Here is a 24544-nt window from a genome sequence, read left to right on the forward strand (position 1 = left end):
TCTCCTCCGAGCGCTTGAGACACTTACGTCTATAAGACCCGCAGACGTTAACGTAATTCCCTGGAATGCGAGACTTAACGAGCCAGTTACATGGCGTTGCATTCTTAGACATTGCCGTTTGCTTTTATTTGGTATGTTACATACAATTGGCTAAATTATTAGTTCATTCAGAGTTAGAGGATATTGGAGCAGCCAGCAATTTTCTTTTTCTTTAGCCAGAAGTCGTCACACGACCACACAACCGGGTCAAATGGGCGTGGCTACATAAGGTGAATAGCTTATATTTCCATATGGTCAGATTTCACCGTCTCACTATGGATATGGAGCCAGTATGGATGGCTGTTGAATAAAGCTGTGTTTGCCGTAACATTGGTGACCCCCCCACCTTTGGCCTGGATCTTCTCACAGTTGGGGGAGATGATGACGCACTTGATCTTGGTCAACTTCATGTGCTTGGTGACCTCTCTGAGGCCCATGACCAGGCGGCGTTTGGACTTGGCCTTGGTGGGGTCCTTCTGGTAGACCCGCTCCTGGAAGCGAACCAGCTCCTGCAGCAGCAGGGTCACACTCTCGTCGATCTCCTTGTTCAGCACCTGGTTGCAGTACCTGTCGAGGGAAAAGGCACAGGAGAGAGCAGGGAACATCTTAACGGAGGTTCACAGATCAACAAGAGGTTCAGAAATTGAACTTCTCTTCATTTTTTTGGGGTTGGATGTCAAGTTGCCAATCACTATTAATGGGCAGGCTGTGGCTCAGGAGGTAGAGCGGGTCGTCCACTAATCGGAAAGGTTGGCGGTTCGATCCCCGGCTCCTCCAGTCCGCATATCGAAGTGTCCTTGGGCAAGACACTTGAAGCCCAAATTGCTCCCGATGGCTGTGCCAGCAGCACCCTGCGTGGCAGCTTGCCGCCTTCGGTGTGTGAATGGGTGAATGTAGGCACATTGTAAAGCGCTTTGGATAAAAGCGCTATATAAATGCAGTCCATTTATCATTTTACCATTATTAATGAAGACCAACAGTCCTACGAAATGCTAGCTGAAGGCCTTACTCTATTAAGTGTGTTTTGGTGACATAATACTTTTACAACATGCAAAGAAACTGCAACTCCAACTGATTCTGCCTTCCAACTGCTCTCACACTCCTATTCTCCCTGACACAGAGATTGTGTGAGACATGTTGATTTGATATCAAATATCTTAATGGATTCCCTCTGAGTTTAGACCTCTTTCTCTCTCACTCCAAGTTTAGTCAAGAATGAGTCTTTTTTGCCGTTGATTTTTTGATACTTGCAAAGGCAACCAATCACAGTGTGTTAAGGAGCTTTGAAATACTTAACACACCCAGGCCTTCTTCCTCTGTCTCTTTGAAATTACACATTTTATTTAAAACATGCTACTTACAACATATGACATCAGTCTGCTCTGCAGCAATTTAACGTCCAGTTAAAAAAATAGAAAAATACAACATCAAAATGACAGATAACTAAAGTATTATTTTAACGCTTAACACATTGAGTGCCACAGCGCTTCAGTAAAATTGTCTGCAGCCTGTGCCAGATTCACTTCCATTCAGTTGAAAACAGCTATAGCATTTTTTCTATTAGGGCTATATTGATAGGGCTGGACTTTAATGAAACATTGAACACTCCTGCTTCTTCCAAAGAAGAAATTTTGTTTCTAGACAGTTCCATTATGAAATGACAGCCTTTGAAAAAAGTGCACTTTCAAGGGTTTTCTGTCGTTTTTTTTTTACTTTCCAAGATATAGTCACTTTTATGAATACCTTTTGCACTCTAATTTCGAGCACATTCACTGACTCTGGCTGGTGTTTTCTGATGTGGTGGTGTGGTTTCTGTGCAGCCTGCGTGCCCCCCCCCCCCCTCTCCCCCCCCCTCTCCACCTCTGAGCTGCGGGCTCCTCCCCACACGCACAGAGTTTGTTTTCTGAGACTCCGTTTTTGCCCCGGACGAATCCCAGCGCGCATCAAGGAAATGCCAAACGCGACTGAACGAAAAGGCTTGGCCGTTCGGCTTCGGATGCTGGCTTTCTGGCAGGGAATCGTGTGGAGATAGATAGAAGCATAAGAGCTCAGTTGTGAGCGCGGATGCAGCCGAGCCCACTCTCCGCTGTAGACAGAGCAATATATACGGCTCTGGCTGAAGCATGCATCGGTTTCCTCTTTGATCACGTCTTTCCCTGCTGTCTCCTGTACAAAGTAAAGGATCTGAGGTGGGTGGCGCAGCTTCCGTGTCGATGTTTAAGGTGGCGCCGTGTGATCCCTTGAAGGGATTCATGCTCACTGGCTGGGTACGACCTTAAACAGCAGAATTATGGAATAATATGAATTATGATTTTAGGACGTGCACAGACGTCCTTGGCACTGAACGTTACTTTTTTTTAGGACGTGCACAGACGTCCTTGGCACTCAATGTGTTAATGATTATTTCGATCATTGAACTGAGTGCTTGAGAAAGGTTTGTGCACAGCTTTAAAAAGGTGATGGGTGCAGAGGAAAAAACTGACCGAATAAATGTTTCAGTTATGAGACCTTTATCTATTCTTGTTTGTTGTTGTTGCTTTTATGATTTTATTGTTTACTGATGGATGTTTTATTGTTTTATTGATTGATGTTTTTACATACATTTATGTACTCAGGTCTCACTTGAAAATGAGATCTTGATCTCAATGTGACTTACCTGATTAAATAAAAGGTTATAATCTGGCAATTAAGGGGATTTAACATTCAAGCCTTATCCTTAAAATGCCCCTTACACAAAGTTAATAAACCTCTTCAGTGTTTCATGGTCGACCTGAGGCCTTTTCTGAACCAGGAAGAGCCCTGCAATCTTTGTCACCAGAGCAGAGCCATGGGACAAGCGTGCATACTACGCCCAGCAGTGGACGGGTCTGATGGGAGTAGCTATCGGAGGCCTACGTGATGTGGTCCGAGGAAGGAGAGTCACGGTGGTCCGAGCGGAGGAGGAGGAGATTGGCTCCAGAAGTCCTCTTTGGAGGCTTTAAATGCAGGATGTGTTAGAGAGGAGGGTGGGCCGGGACAATGGGCCTACAGCGAAGGACATGGAAGGACAAAGCACCGTTTGTGACCACTGGCATACATTCTGCTGACGAGGGGTAACGTGCGAGGCATCTCTGCCATACTCTCTACAATTCTTTATTGTAGAGTTCCGCCCTTAAAACGAACCCGTTAACGTTTAGAGTACTGTGCCCGTCACAGCCGAGGCTCTGTGACTTTTTTTTTGGGTGGGACAAATATTTCGGTTGCCACAACATTCTGTGACATTCCAATTCCTGAGATTCCTAGAAAAGATCTGCCCCGTTCAAAACTCTGCTTATCGGGCGTCCGGGCGGTGTAGCGGTAGATTCCCTGCCTACCAACACGAGGGTCGCAGGTTCGCGACCCCCCCCCCCCGTGTTACCTCCGGCTTGGTCGGGCGTCCATACAGGCACGATTGGCTGGCGTCTGCGGGTGGGAAGCCGGATTGGGGGTATGTGTCCTGGTCCGCTGCGCTAGCGCCTCCTCTGGTCAGTCGGGGCGCCTGGTCAGGGCGGAAGGGAATAGCGTGATCCTCCCACGTGCTACGTCCTGCCGGTGAAGAGGCTGGCAACTGCGCACGTGTCGGAGGAAGCATGGTGCTAGTCTACGGCTCTCCCCAGATCGGCAGAGGGTGGAGCAGCGACCGGGGCAGCAGGGGTAAATTAGCCAGTACAAGTACAAATGGGGAGAAAATGGGGGCAAAATCAGAAATAATAACAATAATAAAAGAAATAATAATAATAATAATAAATCTCTGCATCTCACTCTGGGTGGGTAAAGTGTGTGCACTTACTCTCTGAAGCGCCGGCTGTGGATCTTGGTGATGGCGTTAGAGGCCATGGGACTCCCGATGCCAGAGCTGGCAGGGGAACCCTGGGATACGGGCGTGATGCTGTACGGAGAGTTCTGACTGGCCGGGGAGAGGGACGCATCACTGGGCATGCTCAGACCGTTCTCTGTGGGGCACCCACACAGCACACAAGAAATCACCGTCAGAAATCAATTAAGCACTGTATCATGCTAACGACTAACGAGACATGGGTCCAATTAGTACTAATTAATTAATTTAATCATGACCCTGTGCTCACCTTCTTGGGAGGCAAGCTCTCTTGTGAGATCATCGGTAAAATGGAGCTCCTCGTCTCCATGCTCCTCCTGGCCTGCAGAACCTGCTTCTACACTGGCCTTCCCCTTCTTCCCCTCACGTTCCTTCAAGATGATCTAGACACGACACAAACAAAGAGTGTGACAAACAACGTCGCTCTTTGGAAAATCTGGCAGTGTACTTCCTTGATTCCATGAACCTCATTCATTTACCAATTCATTTCCGTGTCGATTGAATAATGTCTTCCTGCACTTTCCCAAAATCTTGAAAGCTAAATCACCATTTACCTTCTTGAGGGCCGTGGGCCGTTTGACTTTGGGGACCTCTCTCTCCTTTCCTCTCTTGACGCGCGGCGCGGTGGAGTCCAAGGCGTTGTGAGGGCCGGAGTAGGACTGCTGCTGGCCTTTCAGCATGGACGGCACAATGGTTGAACCTGAACCGTGGAACGGAGTCGATGTACCTACTGGAGAGGAGGACACGGAGTAAGCGTACAGGCACGGTGTGTGTGTGTGTGTGTGTGCGAGTATGTAACATGTCTGTTTGTGTTTAGGGATACCTGTGAAAGACAGAGGCTTGGTGTTGGTGAGCTGTCTGGCTTTCATGGCCTGCTGATGTTTCTCCAGCGCTGCGAGCATGTCTCCCAGGTCCAGCTGGACTGGAGTTTTACTCTTCTTCCCCGCTGCTTTGGTGAGTGCCTCCTGCAGAAGCACAACTGGGTCACCACACCGCTGAGCCGGTCAAACGCAACTAAGATCAAAATGCTAAACTGGGACGAGACAGCGCTGAGAACCAGATCTTTTGGTACCAATTGTCCCGGGTCCAGATCTTCCAATCCGCCCAGTTTTGGCTGCTTGGCTCTTGGCTGCAAGAGTGATTTCCTCGGTTGAACAAACGATTAGCTAATCAGCGCCGAGGGGGACTAACGATTCAGTGGCAATAAACAGCGAAAAAGGGGCGGGACCAACGCGGTGTAATAACAACAATGGCGGCCACCATAGACGAGATAGGTGCTGCTATCGATGCCGTTTTTAATTTTTTTAAACGATTAAAAGTACCACTTTTATATATTATTATACTGTATATATGTATATATATGAATGAATGAATATTTTATTTTCGTGTCTGGCTGCACGCAGCCCATCCCTTATGGGATTATTCAGACACATTTTAAAGACAACAATTGTTTCCAGTGCCAACACACTGACACAAAATAATAAACATTATAAATAAAATATATGACTCCAATCAGACCTACACAAACTTTTTTCCCCCCTCCCTCTAACCATTCAAGATAGAGTGAAGGAGGGCAAAAAAAAAAAAAAAAAAAAAGGATGTTAGCGGCTAGACAAGATGATGCAATTTACAATACAAACCATGTGAAGAATGCTTAGAAATGAAGACAAATGTAAACCATGTTGGTATGATCTATCTACAGTGCCACTGTGCATAAGTTAGATGTTTCCTTCTGTTCCAGGCTTTATGGATATAATTAGATATTGCAAATGTATGGTTATTAAATAACAATTTAACAATATCGCTATCCAGGGACAGACCTACATGTGACGGTACATTGTCAAAGAGTGCTTTTCTTAGGTCGTCATAGAATGGGCAGTACAGTAGAAAGTGGGTTTCATCCTCAACTACGCCAAGATCACAGTAGCCACATAGCCTTTCATCTACTTCAGTTCCAACGTACCGTCCTGTTTCAATATGTAGTGGTAACTGGTAATATCCCAGAACGAAACTGTGCACACAGAGATCGCTGGCTCTTAGATAGATCATACACAACATATTTTTCACAATCATACACACACATACATACAGCAGCTCCTTACTGTATGTACTGTGTATGGTGTGGAATATACAGTACATGATATCAAATGCAATGCCAGTAAGGGAATTGTTTTAATCTGTAGAACTGATGAATTTGTAGTCTGTATTGTATTTAGTGTACTTTTAAGGACCAGGAGTCTGCGATAAAGACATGAATGAATCTTTAACACTGTTAAAACCAGACTCGGAAACTCATCAACAAGTCATGAGCTTCAACAGATTGGGTCTCTGATTACCCGAAGAGCAGACGGAGAGAGTGTGCGCTGATACCTGTAACTTCCTTTGCTCCATGCTGATCTCAGAGTACTCCTGTGCCGTGGCCAGGGCAGCAGCCAGGGCTTACCTGTAACTTCCTTTGCTCCATGCTGATCTCAGAGTACTCCTGTGCCGTGGCCAGGGCAGCAGCCAGGGCTTACCTGTAACTTCCTTTGCTCCATGCTGATCTCAGAGTACTCCTGTGCCGTGGCCAGGGCAGCAGCCAGGACTTACCTGTAACTTCCTTTGCTCCATGCTGATCTCAGAGTACTCCTGTGCTGTGGCCAGGGCAGCAGCCAGGGCTTACCTGTAACTTCCTTTGCTCCATGCTGATCTCAGAGTACTCCTGTGCCGTGGCCAGGGCAGCAGCCAGGGCTTACCTGTAACTTCCTTTGCTCCATGCTGATCTCGGAGTACTCCTGTGCCGTGGCCAGGGCAGCAGCCAGGGCTTACCTGTAACTTCCTTTGCTCCATGCTGATCTCAGAGTACTCCTGTGCCGTGGCAGCAGCCAGGGCTTACCTGTAACTTCCTTTGCTCCATGCTGATCTCAGAGTACTCCTGTGCCGTGGCCAGGGCAGCAGCCAGGGCTTACCTGTAACTTCCTTTGCTCCATGCTGATCTCGGAGTACTCCTGTGCCGTGGCCAGGGCAGCAGCCAGGGCTTACCTGTAACTTCCTTTGCTCCATGCTGATCTCGGAGTACTCCTGTGCCGTGGCCAGGGCAGCAGCCAGGGCCTTCTTCCTCTGGCTCTTGGCCCTCTTGGGGACGGAGGTGGTGATGGGGATGGGAGTCTGAACAATGTTGATGGGGGAGTTTTCTGGGAGGTTATCCAGCTGTGGGGCAGAGACAGCGTTTTAGTCAGCCTTGCAAACAGTGCACACACACCAAACTAAATAACTCTGATAAGGGCGTTGAGTGAGATGGGTCGTTTCCTTTACCAGGTTTTTGAGGAGTTTGGGTTGTGCCTGGGTCTGGACTGGGCTGGATTCTGGTTTGGCGTGGCGTTGGACCGCCCCTCCTGTGGCCTGATCTGGGAACTCATCTTCATCCTGACAGACATGAAGACATTTTAGCAACAACAAAGACACTCTCATTCTAATACAGAGGCAAAGTGAACGTCACTTCCTGCTTCAGCACTGTACCAGAGATTGTCTTCCGCCATTTATTTTCCCATAGACATTTCGTAAAATTGATTGATTGAAAAGTTTATTTCTATAGGGACAGATACATAAACATAGAACATTCACAGGAAACAGTCTTTGTTATATATCCTGACATTTATAGCCTAAGCTAGTTTGCAATGTTTGTCCCTAGATGTTATAAGGCAATTATAAAAACAGGGTACAGAATACAGACTATATAATACAGCCGTTAGGTTACACAAAATATAAAACATAAAACAAATAAACATCTGTTATGTACAGTATACAAGATATGTAGTAAATATACAATCGTGTATAATGTGACGGTCACCACTGCACTGCATTGTGTAAAAACCTCTTTCACCTCAAAGTAGAGTGGCTCGGGCGTCAGCTCTGCACCGGTGACCACTCCGGGCTGCAGCCTCCGTTCTGCCGGGTTGGGGTTCAGGTTCTGGTGCCCAGGACGCCCCGGGTAGCCGCTGTGGAAATCCTGAAAGGCAAAGAGAGAGAAGGGGGCGATGGGGGTCAGAGAGGATACCACTGGTCATGAATACGTCTCTGACCTGACCCTTCTGTCAGTCTGTAGTACAAACTGGTCCCTTTTAGTAAGTGAAGAAAAGATGGCCGGCAGGGCGCAGACTGACGATCTGGAGGAGCAGGAGATTTCCTCAAGGGCCATCAACCTGTAGGTGAGTCCAGCAACACCAATACAAACAAGACTAGTAGGTCATTGTTTGTTAATTGGAAATGTCTTAATTGCCGTACATTGGGATAGGACATGGCTGTGTTGTTGCTACTCGTGGTAGGTCGGGTGGATACCAGGGCTGCTTGAAATGCAAGTGATTGTGCATTACAGATGTTGACAGATGTTTGAACACCTTTGCCTCTGCTGCATGTACTTTTGCACACTTTACAGATCACCTGGGTTGGATCTACACACTTTACAGATCACCTGGGTTGGATCTACACACTTTACAGATCACCTGGGTTGGATCTACACACTTTACAGATCACCTGGGTTGGATCTACACTGCCTGCGCTAACGTAGGCTAATCTCTTCCTCCCGGACAGACAAATTCCACTTCCTGTGGTGTGGTGGTGCCTCGCGAAGTCACTATACTCTTAATTTATGTCCAAAAATGTTTCTTTAAAAACAGCCCGTCCAGCAAAGGAGAAACGCCATGTGTTATAAACAGTAAGATTACTCTTGCATGTTTAGTTCGGCCAAAAATGGGCCAGTAGTATTTGCACCAGGGCTGCAACTGACGATTATTTTCATTATCGATTAATCTGCCGATTATTTTCTCGATGAATCGATTAGTTGTTTGGTCTATAAAATGTCAGAAAATGGTGAAAAGATTTCGATCAGTGTTTCCCAAAGCCCAAGATGACGCCCTCAAATGTCTTGTTTTGTCCACAACCTAAAGATATTTAGTTTACTGTCATACAGGTGTAAAGAAACCAGAAAATATTCACATTTTAGAAGCACGAATCAGAGAATTTTGACTTTTTCTTAAAAGATTACTCAAAACGATTAATCAATTATCAAAATAGTTGATTATCGTTAATCGTTGCAGCTCTAATTTGCACATTGTCACTTAACTTGTACTGCTTGGCCTGAGGGAGTAAGGATCATGACCTAACTCAACTGGAGGTGTGTTGGTCATTTCAGATCAACCACATGGCTCTGACATAGCTCCTCATCACAAGGATGTCAGTTAGGAGATAAGCACCCCTTTCATGGCATCAACAACATCCTTACAGTAGCTAAACCAGGAAATACATTTATTTTAGCTTGATTTATTTGTACACATTGAATCACCTGGGCTCTGCTGGTATGTCTCCAATCTGTCCCTCCTGCCTCCATGTGTCTCTGTTAAACACATCAACGCATGGATTCACAAGTTACAGTGTGTCTAGAGGAGACGTTTTAAATGACTCTATTCAGTTGAACTCAAAAGATCAGATATGATGATAGGCTGCTGCACCACTGCTAAGTATTTATATATATATAAATATTATTATGTTATATATTATATAATATATTACACCACTGCTAAGTATTTAGCTCAAGCAAATATTTAGTTACACTTAAGCAAACAGCATCTACATATTCCTCGACTCCCCTCGCCCTGCACACAGGGTTCCTACACCTTTTACACACACACACACACACACACACACACACACACACACACAAATTATTTCACTTCATCACATGACATCAGATGTTACTGTGCTACAAGTAGGGCTGGGTTAAAAAAATCGATATAGAATCGATATTCATGTGAAGGAACAAGTATCGATACATAATTAAATCCCAGTATCGATATTTTACACACAAAAAAAACATTTTTTTAAAGAAACATAGGCTATAATATTATAGGCTGTTTGTGGTAGTTAAAACATAGTTTCAAGTTGACATTTATTTATGTTTGTAGTTGAAACAAAAACATAAAACTGTAGGCTACATGTGCATTGTGCATGCACCATGAGCCAGATGTACAGACCACAAATCTGTTTGCACTATAATGTTTGTGAACTGGAAATGTTCATGAGCTGTATTTCATTTGATTTTATTTTATTTGCAAAGCATTTATACTTTATGAAACACTGTTTACAACATGCTGCTGTTGCAATGATTCTGTTGTATAGTGGAAATCTATATTTGCTCGGCTTCTCACAGAAGACTGTAAAGAAAGAGACAGAAGACTGTAAAGAAAGATAAGATGTTGATTGAATGACTACGTTGGTCATGTTTAAATAAAAAATAATTACATGATGTAACTGCATGCTTTATGGTCAATTCTTAATGTAAATATTAATATTTTTTAATAATGCACCAGGTTAGAGGGTTCCTTGTACAATTTACAGCATTAGTTCTTTGAGAATCTCTTCCATTATCAAAGCAAAACTGGTATTGTAACTAAAATATCGATATCGAATCGTATCGTATCGGAAATCGTATTGACTTGGGACCTTGTGTATCGGAATCGTATCGGGAAGTCAGTGGCGATACCCAGCCCTAGCTACAAGCAAGTCAAATGATGTTTCGTGACAGCAATGCTGCAACAACTGTGTAGCCACCATGAATCCATTGATACCAGAGATGTATGCTCACTGAGCACTTTAATAGGAACACCTGTACCACCTGTGTATTCATGCCATGCAATTATCCATTCAGCCAATCACGTGGCAGCAGTGCAGTGCATCAGATCATGCAGATAGGCTAACAGGTCAGCGGCTTCAGCTCGTGTTCACAGCAAACATCAGAATGGGGGGCGAAAATGTGATCCGAGCGACTGGCACTGCGGGTGGCAGATGGGCTTGCTCTGAGTATTTCTGAAAGTGTTGATTTCCTGGGACTTTCACACACAACAACAGTTATGTCGAGTTTACACAGAACGGTGTGAAAAACAACAGAAAAGCAGAAAAACATCTCTCAGGATGCAACACGTCAAACCTCGTGTCGTCGGATGTCACGGGTAGCAGTTTTGGTTACGTTGCAAGTTCCATAAATGAACGTGCCGTAAACTTGACATGCAATAATAGTACTCGCTACCATAGTGTATAGGGCTGGGTATTGGCAAGGATCTCACGATACAATACGTATCACGATACTTGGGTCACGATACGATTGTATTACGATATATTGCGATGCGATACATATTGCGATATATTGCGATATTCTACAGAATTTACTCAAAATTAAATAATAGAGCTAAAGATACAACACACTGTGTACCACCCAGGTAGTGTAATAATATGTACATCACTTTATACTGATAAATTAGTGGACAGATTTAGTCAAAACTACTGAGTGTTGAGTGTTACTGAACGCATCGATATGGGAAATATCGATACAGTATCGATTAGGGGTGGGAATCACCAGATGCAGAGGCCTGGCATGGCATGGCCTGCATTTTTTTATTTTTTTTATTTTAAATATCGCGATTCTTGGCGATACAGTATCGGGAAATAAAATATTGCGATATATTGCCGTATCTATTATATTGCCCAGCCCTAATAGTGTATCACCCTTCAATCCCTCCTGAGAATCGACAAAAATGAATCGATGATTCAATCGACTGTTAGCTATTAGCCTGCAGCAGGCTAAATTTAAAGAAGTTGCAAGCATTTTTCTCAAAATCCAAACACTGTTAAAAGACCACATTAAAATTCAAGTGTTTACAAGGATTTCCGCCATCCGTAGGCTAGGAACCCTGTGTGCGTTAGAAGTGGGTATACTCAATGCCAACTGAGAAATAAGCAGGTATGTTATGCGTATACCCTGGCCGGGAAACGAGCCAGTAGCCGCGGCCGGAACATCGTGAATAGCGATTTTTTTTCCTGAAAAGCAGGTCAGGAGACTCTTAACACGAGGTGGTGCGTTTACTCCAGTGGGACATAGAACTGTACCTGTGAGAAGTTCCTCTGCTCTGGGTTCTTCCTCTGGTCTGCTCTGTGGAACGGACTGCTCCTGTCTCCCCAGGGCTTCTGGGTAGCTTGAGAGGCTACATTCACCCAGCTCCCAGCTACAGAGATACACGACAAGAGACGTTCATAGTAACATTGAAGTAAAGGAGAGAGCGCCACCTGTTGGTGAAACTACAAACTCAAATCACAGCAGGCTTACCTGTCATGACACCAGCTTCTACTCCCTACACAAAGAACAAAAGAAGAGAGCATATAAATAGATATTGCAGTCATTGGTATAATGTAACAGTCCACACAGACACACCGGTATTTTCCACCAACCAGGTATGCAAACAGGTGTGCCTAAAGCAACTGTGGACTGTATAATTATAGAATGAAGTGGACAAACAATGCTCTTGCAATACAGAAAGCTAAGAATTCAATCCAATATGGCCATGGACACTTCCAGATACTATAGTTGAGTGTCTGGGGGGGGTGTATCAATGTGTACTGTATGAAGATTTAAAAAAAGTTTTTTCTCTAAGATTACATTATCACAACTGACAACCCTATCACAACCCTAACCTATTATCAAACCCTATTAAGCTCTTTCTAAGAACTAGCAATTGATTCCTAGGCTCGCCCCACTGCACGTCGCATACGCACGGACTCGCCTGCTCTATGACATCACTGATGACATCATCACTGATGACATCATCACTGAACCTAGCCTCTATAAGAGTCGCGACATCTCCATTCACTCCAATGGACCAGTTTTTTACTCTTGGAGTTCCAGGAAGTAAGGTTCTGGATTAAGCAACACTGTCGAGTTGCAGCAAAATGGACAGTTTCTGTTGTACTTTGAAAGTTTTTTTTTTTATCAAATTGTACATTATCAGCTTTATTTTAGCATGCAAAAGTAGCACGAGACCCCTTCCTGGCTGTTCATTGGCTAATGCGTCACGCATTTTGGTCCGCCGCTGACGCCACTCCCTCTCTCTAAATTGCTCTGGCCTCAGCCAGGAAGGATGACATCACTGATGACATCATCACTGATGGCATCACAATCACATCATTAGGTAATTAGGGGCAATCACGGAATTAAAAAAATTCAGCTGCGTCAGGTCACGGGCGCGGTAGTATATTCTCACGGGGGCCATTTTGTGTCGAGAAGCCAGGGTAAACACAGGTGCAAGCAAAACACTAATGAGGGTTTCCAACTTCCATGATTGGAAGTTGGAAACCCTCATTAGTGTTTTGCTTGCACCTGTGTTTACCCTGGCTTCTCGACACAAAATGGCCCCCGTGAGAAGGGTCTATTGCTTGCCAGACTCTCTCCCTGCAGCGGGAATAGTAAGCTATGTGACACACCGTACAGATACAAAACTCTCAGATCATCGGACTCTTTCACTAATAAGTTAGATGTATGGATACTGTCCTCAACCACCCGAGCTAAAATAAATGTTGCGGTTGAAGCCCGGTGCCGATATTCAATGCATGTTAAATGAGCAGGTTACCATGGGCGCTGCAGCGCTCTCTCCTGCACGTTGTGTCAGCCCAGTGGCCTGGTTGTGTTTGGGACTGCAGTAGCCACTGTCACTGTCTATATCTGCCTCGCTGGCTCCCTGCTCGCTGTAGGCCTCGGCTGGGTGGGACGCGCGTCTCCTCTTCGTGCGGTTCTTCCACAGCAGGGGGCTCGCCCGCTCGCCAGCGCCCCGGCCCGACAACTCCCCCGGGAAGTCTGGACACAAGGCAGGAGAAACGTCACACTTTGACTCCGACCCAGAATGAAGACAGCAAGCTTGTTTATACAGTGTTCTCAAGGGGAATGGCTGCTTTGGGGTTGCTATAAAATTATATAAAATTAAAATAAATTTAATTAAAATAAAAACTATAAAAGTATGTTCTCAAGTGTGGATAATTAGTGCAAAATAGTACCTACTTTGTTTCGAATAATTTTCACATGACAGAAACCATAATCAAGTGGGCATTCCAAACTATTAAAAGCATCAATCATCTTCTCATTCTCATCACCATTATAACATATTTTTTAAAAAGTGTGGATCATTTAGATAATTCAGTGGAGACTCATAGAGACAGTCTGTGTCTAGTCATAGATGCTGGGGTGGGTAGCTGGCTGGGGGCGTGGTAACCCCCCCCCCCCCCCCCCCCCCGTTCTCGCCATTGAGCATAGTTAGCATTTAGCTGCTAGCCCAGCCCAGGCACGATCAGAGATTCAACCACCGCAGTAAACGCACATCTGAACAGACGTGTATGTACCTGCTCTAGAATCCCCAATCCTGTAGTGTAGTGTAGAGCCGCAGCACCGTCCTTTGGTGAGTCAGCCCATTGAGATATATGTTTTTCTTTTACCCCACTCGCTCGCCAGCGTTCCCCCACAGACCGACTGTATCTATTTGGTGCAAAGTAGTACTACCTCCTTTGTATTGAATAACAACACGACTTTTTTCATGTGACAGAAACCATGGTCAAGTGGAAAAATTCCAAACTATTAAAAGATCAAGCATCTTCTTAGAGCAGAAGACATCGGTGGTGACATCACGCACTGCACAGAATATGTCAGGACGTCGTCCACAACTGGAAACTCTGCATTCTTGCTCTCTCAGAAGTCAGGCACCAGCGTCATCCTCAACCTGTAAGACTACAGACTGCTCTTACTGGCATTGTTGTGTCCAACTTCCTCACTGGCAGCAAAGATTCTTATCAGAAAAACACAAAGACATCACTTCAACTAGTGATGTGAATGTCTCAAGTCTTGGCTTCCCTGCTATAGACCTTATTCGCTAACCCCGGACAGCGCCATATTGTTGACATACCGTCCTGCAGCTGACAACTATAGTAACGGCCTTATTGTCGTTTCTTTTCCATTACAAAATAGCGATAGTGATGACAGCGATAAAAACCTCAGAGTTGTTGTTTGTATGCTGCCGTTAATGCCTGTAATAATAAACAAAAGAAAAAACGAGGTGAACAGACTTTGCTGTGAGGAGCTGTCAGAAAGTTTCACCTGTCTCTCCTAACTATCCACACATCTCCTGTGCTGCTGACGTATCCTCAGTCTCGCTCCCTTCACGTCTGTGGACGGTAGAGATAGAAACAAACCACGCAGACTTTATTGCTGTCATTACTACAGCCGTGTGTAACGCAGGTCACCATCCGAACACAATTGGAACGATACAGGTAACGCTAACGGCGGCTAGCTTCCTATACACGCTGCTCTCACATAGGTTGTCACTTAAAGCTGCAGCACTATGTCAACAATATGGCGGCGGTGGGCGTGCCCGTACGTGAGTGACGTCAATCGAATAAGGTAAATTACAGAACGGAGGAACGAACATCACTTTGAATTGGATTATGAGATTTGAAACAGATATATTCTCTATCGCCATGACTGAGGACACCAGCACTACACAACCTATGTCGACTCAAAACAGTTTTCAGTCCCTGAGCCAATAACAGCATGTACGTGCACATGCGTACTTGCAACAACTTCAGAATCAGAAAAACTGCATTGATCCCTGAGGGGAAATTGAGTCATGCTACAGGTGACTCAGGTAGGGAAAAATATAAACATATACTGTAGAGACATTATTTATAAGAGGCATAGGAATAGAGTAAGACCATAAAAACAATAAAATATAAGTTTGGTAGCATATACAATAAAGTGTCATAAAGTGTGCTTTCTCCTACCATCTTATCAAGTAGCATTGAGTAAAAAGTAACAATGTGAGGTACATGATATTATATTATATAGAGCAGTGTGAGTCATAATAATAGCTATAATAATATAGAGTAAGGTGCATTAGGTCCAGTCAGTAAAGTGAACATCAGTAACAGTGTGGATTATTTTATTATTGCACAAATTGCAGTATTTAGCTTCTAGATTTTTTAACCCATTGATACCTGATGCAGCATTTGTGTGTGTATCCCTTTAAGACCGTGGTCTTAAAGGGATACACACGCAAATGAGGGATATACACGCAAATGCTGCATCAGGTATCAATGGGTTAAGAAAGGTCATTGAACTCTGTGTCAGGTAGGATTGCGATGGTAGTTGAATGATTGGTGCAACAACAGTCCTACCGGTCTGCTGTGCTGCGTCCACCAACAGCACCGTCTTGGTTCTGCCGTCGGGCCCCAAGGCGCACACCTCCTTCTGCACCGCCACACTCCTGGTCGGGGGCCGGCGACCCCTCAGGGGCTGGCACAGACCCAGCTGCTGCTGCTGCTGCTACAGCAGAAAGAAAGAGCAGACAGGACATGCTCAACAGAAGCTGTGCCGATGGAGGAAGAGTGGTGAGTGCATGTTAGTGAGATAAATAACCCGTGACGTCAGTCAGTGTGAGGAATCAAAAGTAAAGCCTGTGTGACCTCCTGTACCTTTGGCAGAAGATTGGGTCGGATCATGCCTCTCCCCCTCTGATTGGCCAGCCCAAACGCTTGTCCCAAAGTGGGAGGAGGTCTTTCGCCGATGTCTGCCGACACGGGGTTGACCACGCCCGCCTGCACGGGCCCACCGTAGGCACCGGGGAAGGGCTGGTAGAAGCCCATCACGGGTGGGCACGGGGCAGGCATGATCTGGTAGTAAGCATAGTCGTTGGAGACGGGAGGCTGGGGCGAGGACAAGATGGGGTAGGCCAGGTACGGACCACCAGGGCTGGGGTTAGGCTGCTGCCAGCGCAGCTCCCCTCCGTTATACATAGGATGCTGCCTGTGAAAGAGAGACACCAAACACTGAGTTACGCTCACTGACCTAAATCATATGGACAGAGCTATCCCGTTGATGTTGGTCTCCCGTTTGGAGTTCAAACGTTGGCCGTCGCCATCTTGATTTGTCGTCAGCAGAGTGGGAGGGAATGGGGTTGAGTCCTTCCGCAGCTCACGTGAGATGGGGGTTTCCCCGCAGCTCCGCCTGCTATTGGTCAGTGATCGGCAAGCTGCGTGATCACTGGACAGGCGATCTGTCAATCACCCCCTTTTCTATCTTTTTTTTTTTTTTACTCCAAACGGGTGAGTTATATGAAAATTGAGCCTACAGTTGTTATGAAAAGGTGAAATTAGCTATATAGACCAAAACCGTGTTTTGCCCCTCACTGGAAAGATGTTTAATCGGGGAATGCCTACTGCCCCCGACGCCTAGTGGCCATTCGAGGAACTACTGCTTTTTAATTCACTTCCTTGAGGGAAGCCGGGGGGGGGGGGGTAAAAAGATTTACAGTGTGTGACGCCCCGCCTACAGTGTGTGATGCCCCGCCTACATTGTGTGATGCCCCGCCTACAGTGTGTGACGCCCCGCCTACAGTGTGTGATGCCCCGCCTACATTGTGTGATGCCCCGCCTACAGTGCGTGATGCCCCGCCTACAGTGTGATGCCCCGCCTACATTGTGTGAGGCCCCGCCTACAGTGTGTGACGCCCCGCCTACAGTGTGTGACGCCCCGCCTACATTGTGTGATGCCCCGCCTACAGTGTGTGACGCCCCGCCTACAGTGTATGATGATGCCCCGCCTACATTGTGTGACGCCCCGCCTACAGTGTGTGATGCCCCGCCTACATTGTGTGATGATGCCCCGCCTACAGTGTGTGATGATGCCCCGCCTACATTGTGTGAGGCCCCGCCTACAGTGTGTGACGCCCCGCCTACATTGTGTGATGCCCCGCCTACAGTGTTTGATGCCCCGCCTACAGTGTTTGATGCCCCGCCTACATTGTGTGATGCCCCGCCTACATTGTGTGATGATGCCCCGCCTACATTGTGTGATGATGCCCCGCCTACATTGTGTGATGATGCCCCGCCTACATTGTGTGATGATGCCCCGCCTACATTGTGTGATGATGCCCCGCCTACAGTGTGTGATGATGCCCCGCCTACAGTGTTTGATGCCCCGCCTACAGTGTGTGATGCCCCGCCTACATTGTGTGATGCCCCGCCTACAGTGTGTGATGCCCCGCCTACAGTGTGTGATGCCCCGCCTACAGTGTGTGATGCCCCGCCTACAGTGTGTGACGCCCCGCCTACAGTGTATGATGATGCCCCGCCTACAGTGTATGATGATGCCCCGCCTACAGTGTGTGATGCCCCGCCTACAGTGTGTGATGATGCCCCGCCTACAGTGTGTGATGCCCCGCCTACAGTGTGTGATGATGCCCCGCCTACAGTGTGTGATGATGCCCCGCCTACAGTGTGTGATGATGCCCCGCCTACAGTGTGTGATGCCCCGCCTACAGTGTATGATGATGCCCCGCCTACAGTGTGTGATGCCCCGCCTACAGTGTGTGATGCCCCGCCTACAGTGTGTGATGCCCCGCCTACAGTGTGTGATGATGCCCCGCCTACAGTGTGTGATGATGCCCCGCCTACAGTGTGTGATGATGCCCCGCCTACAGTGTGTGACGCCCCGCCTACAGTGTATGATGATGCCCCGCCTACATTGTGTGATGCCCCGCCTACAGTGTTTGATGCCCCGCCTACAGTGTGTGATGCCCCGCCTACATTGTGTGATGCCCCGCCTACAGTGTGTGATGCCCCGCCTACAGTGTGTGATGATGCCCCAGTGGTGTGGAAGGTGGTCTGTTAGTTAGTTAGGGGGGGGGGGGGGGGGTGTACAATATGGTATGCAGAGATGGTTGATAAGGATCCAGAGGACAGGTTCCATAGCGTGGACACTTCCTGCTATTCAGCATGGAGAGGAAGGAGAAGACAAAGGAGCGGATGGTGTGCAGGATACAGAAGATCACTCCAGACTGGAAACACTGATTGCGGCTGCAACATGAATAGTGGAAAAAAGGGACGTGTCCAATCAGAATCAAGCACTCTGGAACTACAGAGCAATCCAACGGCTTTAACGAGAGATTTAAAAAGGACCCGATCACAATCTCTACGGGGGGACAGGACGTGCACTCTGGTTATAGTAAACAGACGGTGCAGTAAATGAGTTAATCTGAGAATAGAACAGTCGCTGGAGTGTCTTTTCAAGATTCAAGAGATTCAAGATTTTTATTGTCACTCCGTAGTGCAAGTATCACGTGTGAAATCCTTGTGCTGTAGGCTCCGTTACAACATAGTGCAAAAAATAAAAGATATTTTTAAACGTCCAAACGTTTAAACGTCTTTAAACGTAGGGGGTGTGTGAACTGAAGAGTGCATTTTCCTCGGGCAGCTCAGAATGGGGACACCAGGCTTTCCACTAGGTGTGGGAATCACCAGATGCCCACGATACGATACTAAAACGATACTTGAGTCACGATACGATAGTATTGCGATACTGCGATATGCTAGTATTGCGATATATTGAATATTGCGATATTTCGATATATTGTCTAACTCCTTTTCCTTGACCTCACCGGAAGTAAAACATGCAGTGTTTTTTTGTTTTGTTTTGTTTTTGCCCAAAATGTAGGCTACATTATAAAGCTTCTCTGGACTCAATACGCCACTCCAGGCGCAGTGCACCATCGGGCGCTTCGGACAGATGCCCGGTGGCCTGGCCTGGCATGGCTTGCAAAGTCTTTTTTTAATATCGATACTTGGCGTCCAAATATCGATACAATATCGTCAGGCAAAATATCGCATTACTATGGTGTATCGATTTTCCCCCCCCACCCCTACTTTCCACCCACTGGCACGGGCACAGGGAATAACAATATTTATGGTCAGCAACTCAGCGTAGAGGGTATACATGTGACGTCACAGAGGCAGAAGTCACTGCGGGGTCACGCCCACACTGAGTGACAGCGTAGGCCCTTTTCGCAGCAGCCCTTTTGTGTCAAAAAGGCAGGAAGTAGTAACACAGGTGCAACCCAACATTCATTAGGGTTTCCAACTTCCAATCCATTTAGGCGTTCCAGTGCTAGGGGGCCCTAATTAACGATTTGACTGCACACCTGTGTTTACCCTGCCTTTTAGACACAAAATGGCGGGCTGTGAAAAAGGCCCATTAAGGTTCAGCTTGAATGCGGTAATCAGCCTAGATAAATGACACGTGCTGCTGGTCCAAACAACAGGGAGGAACCTGCTGAATGTTTTGCCACTCAAGTCCTGATTGAGGGGGCGTGTTCTGGTGACATCAGAGTAACGGACGGTACCTGTTGGGTTGGTTCTCCTGGACAAAGGGGTAACAGGTGATGAGGTAGCTGGGTATGGGAGTGGTCTCCACCCCTCCACCACCACCACCACCTCCCCCGAGACCTCCTCCTCCTCCTCCTCCTCCTCCTCCACCTGCTTCTCCAGACAGACTCATGCTGACTAAGGTTCCTTCAAGGCCTTTCTTCTGCGGGATGAACGGTTCCACTTCAGCTGACAGCTTCACATCCTGCAGAACCAAGACAAACGCCACATCACTGCTGTTAGGGTCACGTGACCAACAGCAGGTCACGTGACCACTTCATGGGTTAGGTGACACATTTGAGTGAGAGAAATATGTCTAACACGACATAGCCACAAGTCAGTGACACCTCCTACGCAAGTCTATCTGCTCTCCCTTTATCACGCTAACACTTCACACCATGACCAGAATGAGTTAGGCCGTGTCGGGTGGAAACACAGTAAGACGCCAACAACAATCCACATTGACATAGTTTAAATAAAAACATCATAAATGATGACATTTAACAGTGTGGGGAGGTTAGTTATTTGCATGTATATCCCTCATTTGTGTGTGTGTCCCTTTAAGACCGCGAACCGCGGTCTTAAAGGGATACACACACAAATGCTGCATCAGGTATCAATGGGTTAAGCTAGTTCACCAGGGCTTATCATTTGCACGAGTTATGACAGCATTTGCCAACTTCGGTCAAGTCAGAATAGAAAATATGGTTCTCTAGTATTAACCTGTACAAAGTAAACTACAAGAGTGTGGTATGATCCTAGCCTGGGTAGCATGATCCCACTCCAGACTTTTAACATCTCAAATACTACATGCCTGAAGTCCCCCTCTTCACCCTCTTTCCAAGTGTGGTTGACGGACATGATCTCTGTTATACGGATGGAGAGACTCAGGTCCCTAAGGACCAACTCAATTCAAAAATGTCTTAACGATTTGGGAGCCGTTTCTAGCCTACCTCGATGAGGTTAGGGGCGGCAGGTGACTTGCCCGGCTAGTTCCTCACTGACCTCTTACACAACATCTCCTAGAAGCACATAAGCACCCTATCCAGCTGGTAGCACCATATTATATTACAACAACTGTCATATTGAGTGTCGTCGTGGCATGTTTTTTTTGTTTGTTTGTTTTGATCATCCCCCTGTATCTGAGCCTGTTTGTTTGTCTTGTTGTTTCAGGAAAACTTGAAAAATCAAATATTTAAAAAATCAATACTACATGCATGTGAAATGTGAGTTTGTAAAAAAAAAAGATGGGCTGTATATATATATATAGGCTACCAAGCCGCATTCACGCTTCCTCATGTGTCTGAGGGCATCAAAGCTGAGCATTGCATTTCCTCATACTTCTCCCCAGACATTCTCACATGCTGCTTATAGTCAGCAATAAAAAGCTATCAGTTCTCAAAACAAGGATATAAAACCTGTGTGAGAGTTCAAAGATGGTGAGACACACCTGCCAAGTGTTCAGGCTGCACAATTATGGCAAAGAAGGCCCCCGGCCATTTTTATATGGTCACTTGACAACATGAACATTCTAAATTGCCTCCTAGCGTACGTCCTGTTGCGGTGTTTGCTAATACAATAGATGACAGGAAATAAGCTAGGTTTCAAACTGCAACACAATTCCGTGAAAGCCGTCTATAAAAATCTAGAGACACTCGACTGCCTCATATTGGGAGACATGGTTGAGCAATGAGCAATGCTCAGAACAAATGTAAAAAAAAAAATCCCAGCTCATCTCAAAATTCTGAAGTCCTGGCTAAAATCAATACAGTGATGTGGTCTGTTTTAGTAGTATTAATAAAAGATAAACAACTTTTATGTGAGCAGCATACTTGTCAGAAGACGTAAACGGAGGAGAAAGTGACATAACCCCATTCCCCTTGCCTAAAACAACAAAGTCTCTTAGAACTTCATGTGTGAACTTGCTATAAATGTCAAAGTGATATGGCTGACAGCATATGGCCAAGAAGATCACTCCCAAAGATCTCCAACTGAGACCATGTTCCCACTGGGTATGAAAGTAATAGTGGAGACCATAATTGGAAAATAAATTGCATACTATGTATGTGTGGCATAGATAGATGGATTTATCTGTGGCAGCCCACGACGACTGCACTCCTCGTGTTGTCTTTTTCCATGCTGACTGTGTCCATCTTTCACACCTCTGCCTGCTCCCGACTTGACATCCTCCTACCGGGCCAAACCCAGAGGCCACATCAAAATCAACTGCTATTTTGCGGAGGAGGATGAGGAGAGTTGACCGGGTTCAGAGGAGCACAAAGAGGCTCCTTCCATCCTCTGAAACAGAGGTGGAGATGATGCATGAATCGAGTATCAGTGCAGCCAGCGGTTGGCCAGACAGACGGCCATTGTTTCCCACTGGCCACTGCCACCGTGTCGTGGGTGGCGCTCTCACTTTTCCTTGGCTAATCTATTGGCCCTGACCCCTGACCCTGACCCGTCCACACAGAGCGGTGGTGGACGAAGCCTGTTCGGCCAGTTCAGTCAAAACAATCGCGCTAAATAAAGATGTTAAAAAACAAGAAGAACACTAGTGTGTGTGTGTGAACGCAACTAGAGCATGTCCAGATCTATATGATTGCAAATGTTTGGGACTAAGTCTGGTTTAGGACTGGTTCAGTTCGGTCCATAGGGAGTTGTTGCAGGATTAAAAGTCTGAGAGGATAAAGGAGGGACAGTAGTACAGGATAAGCTAATTAAGACAGAAAGCCATTGAGCTGAGGGCCTGCGTTTGCATCGACAACTGATCGGGAATTGTGGGCCCCAGGAAATAAATCTATACTATGACTAAAATACAGTAGGTGTGCAGGGAGGGAGATACATCGCTGGTCAGAGGAACCACCTCTTGATTCGAGCGTTATTCACAAATCAGATAGCTGTTCCGGTTGTACAGCCGCCCTGCCAAGCAAGTGTGTGTGTGTGTGTGTGTGTGTGTGTGTGTGTGTGAGAGAGAGAGAGAGAGAGGGAGAGAGAGAGAATAGGTCTGATTGTGGAAAGGCCAATGAGGTCAGGCCCAGATGTGCATCCGTTGGGCATGGCCGAACTAGGAACGAGTAGACTAGGGGGGCTACTACTCTCACAAGCCTTTGTTTTTGCAAGCCTCTTTGTCATTCACTCTCTCACACACATGCTGTCAAAGACTATCAGATGGTATCTGTCTGTTGTTTTACTGTAGTAGAAAGACAAGAGGCTGGGCTACAGAGAAAGCAGGGCACGGGCACGCAAGCAAGTTTGCACATAGATAAAGTCAGGAAGACTGATATTAAGATCATCACAACTCCGAGCGACTACAAACAACGCAATTCTCAAAACCCAAAGTCAACAAATTGATGAACACTACATGGGCGCACACACACACAGCTGATCCTTGTTGTGGTTGTGAGTCTGGAAAATGCCTGGGTTCATTGCGTTAATAGGCTATTTGTCCCAAGGCCTTCAAACAAGCAAACATAACAGACAGTAGGCTGGACTTTCTGCATAGCAAACAGTCAGTGGAATGCCATAAATGCAGAAGAACCAGACATTCCAACACAGATCCAGGAAACTATTGTGCCGCTCCTGATCGACCTACGTACGTGACGTGATGTTTCCACAGGAATGGAAGCTTTTGTTTGTGATGTTTCCCAGTCCAAACTGTAACATAAATCTTAACAGAAACGCAGATCTCTCCTCTTACTGGCCTGTCACGACGAGAGTGACTGAGAAGCATTCATGTCAAATGACAGCTGACACACGTTTAGCCTTAATGCTAACGTTAGCTCGCTGATCGCTAACCTGACCTGTTGTTGGAAATAATACATAATAACGTACCTAGAATCTTTATGTCATGGCACATCGAAAGCAGTTAAGATCCGTCCATTTGGCACGTTTTAAAGAGCTGTGGCACGGGGTTACGACTAACGTTAGCTCGCTACCGTTAGCCAACTTGGCAATGTAAAGTTAGCTTAGCGATAGCTAAGCTACGTAAGTGATTCGCTTGCTGTTGCCCCTGACAAGAACCAATAACGTTAGCTTAACTGCCTCACTGGCCACTTCGTCTTTGTCTAACTAACGCTACACTGATGTGTCTCCATAAAAGGCGATCTAATAATTAAAAGGGTAGCAGAGAGCTTTTTGAATAGCATTAACATGATTTTGTTTTGGGGCCTATAGGTTGTCTTGTCCCCCTAACGTTACAGGCTAACGCTACAAACATTAAAAAGCCCCCAAAATAATAGATGGTCATGATGAAAGAAATTGCTTTACCTTACTGTCACTTGCATCCATGTCAGTCACTGATACCGCGAGAGACACTCATTGAGCACACTGTGGACGTCAGGATACGAGAGCTTTTATCCTCTTCATTGTAGAAAAAAAGGATTGTTTTCACTGAACCCTTAGTGCGATTCACACCCAATTCCTACTACTACACCCCCAACTGTTGCTGCTGGATGCTGCTGCGCTAGCTCCTAGCTAGCTTGTGCTTGTCCAGCAGTTGCAGCCCGACTGCTGTCAATGTAAAAAATGGGAGTCACCTGGAACGGAAGCCCTAGAGGCCCACAAAGCTATTACCAGTGAATAAAGACGAAGACGTCATGTGTGCAGAAATGC

General features: G+C 46.2%; 1 protein-coding gene across 2 annotated transcripts in view; it reads right to left on the minus strand.

Annotated features, from left to right (window-relative positions):
* Positions 1-24401, minus strand: part of secisbp2l (SECIS binding protein 2-like) — a 32151-nt gene extending 7750 nt beyond the window's left edge. The window contains exons 1-16 of one of the 2 annotated variants that reach the window (XM_083653024.1): positions 24200-24401; positions 19912-20138; positions 16208-16538; positions 15911-16055; positions 13324-13547; positions 12027-12051; positions 11810-11925; positions 9213-9263; positions 7755-7880; positions 7187-7297; positions 6914-7081; positions 4716-4857; positions 4447-4622; positions 4143-4275; positions 3848-4010; positions 386-606 (exon numbers count right to left, since the gene is read on the minus strand). In XM_083653024.1, coding sequence (XP_083509150.1) covers positions 386-606; positions 3848-4010; positions 4143-4275; positions 4447-4622; positions 4716-4857; positions 6914-7081; positions 7187-7297; positions 7755-7880; positions 9213-9263; positions 11810-11925; positions 12027-12051; positions 13324-13547; positions 15911-16055; positions 16208-16538; positions 19912-20138; positions 24200-24220 — 2380 coding nt within the window. In that variant the 5' untranslated portion in view covers positions 24221-24401. Of the gene's footprint in view, positions 1-385; positions 607-3847; positions 4011-4142; positions 4276-4446; positions 4623-4715; positions 4858-6913; positions 7082-7186; positions 7298-7754; positions 7881-9212; positions 9264-11809; positions 11926-12026; positions 12052-13323; positions 13548-15910; positions 16059-16207; positions 16539-19911; positions 20139-24199 lie in introns of both variants that reach the window. The other variant, XM_083653023.1, reaches the window with a different exon arrangement.
* Between the last annotated feature and the right edge of the window lie 143 nt (positions 24402-24544).

The sequence above is a fragment of the Poromitra crassiceps genome, assembly GCF_964638095.1.
Source record: "Poromitra crassiceps genome assembly, chromosome: 16".
Lineage (NCBI taxonomy): Eukaryota > Metazoa > Chordata > Actinopteri > Beryciformes > Melamphaidae > Poromitra > Poromitra crassiceps.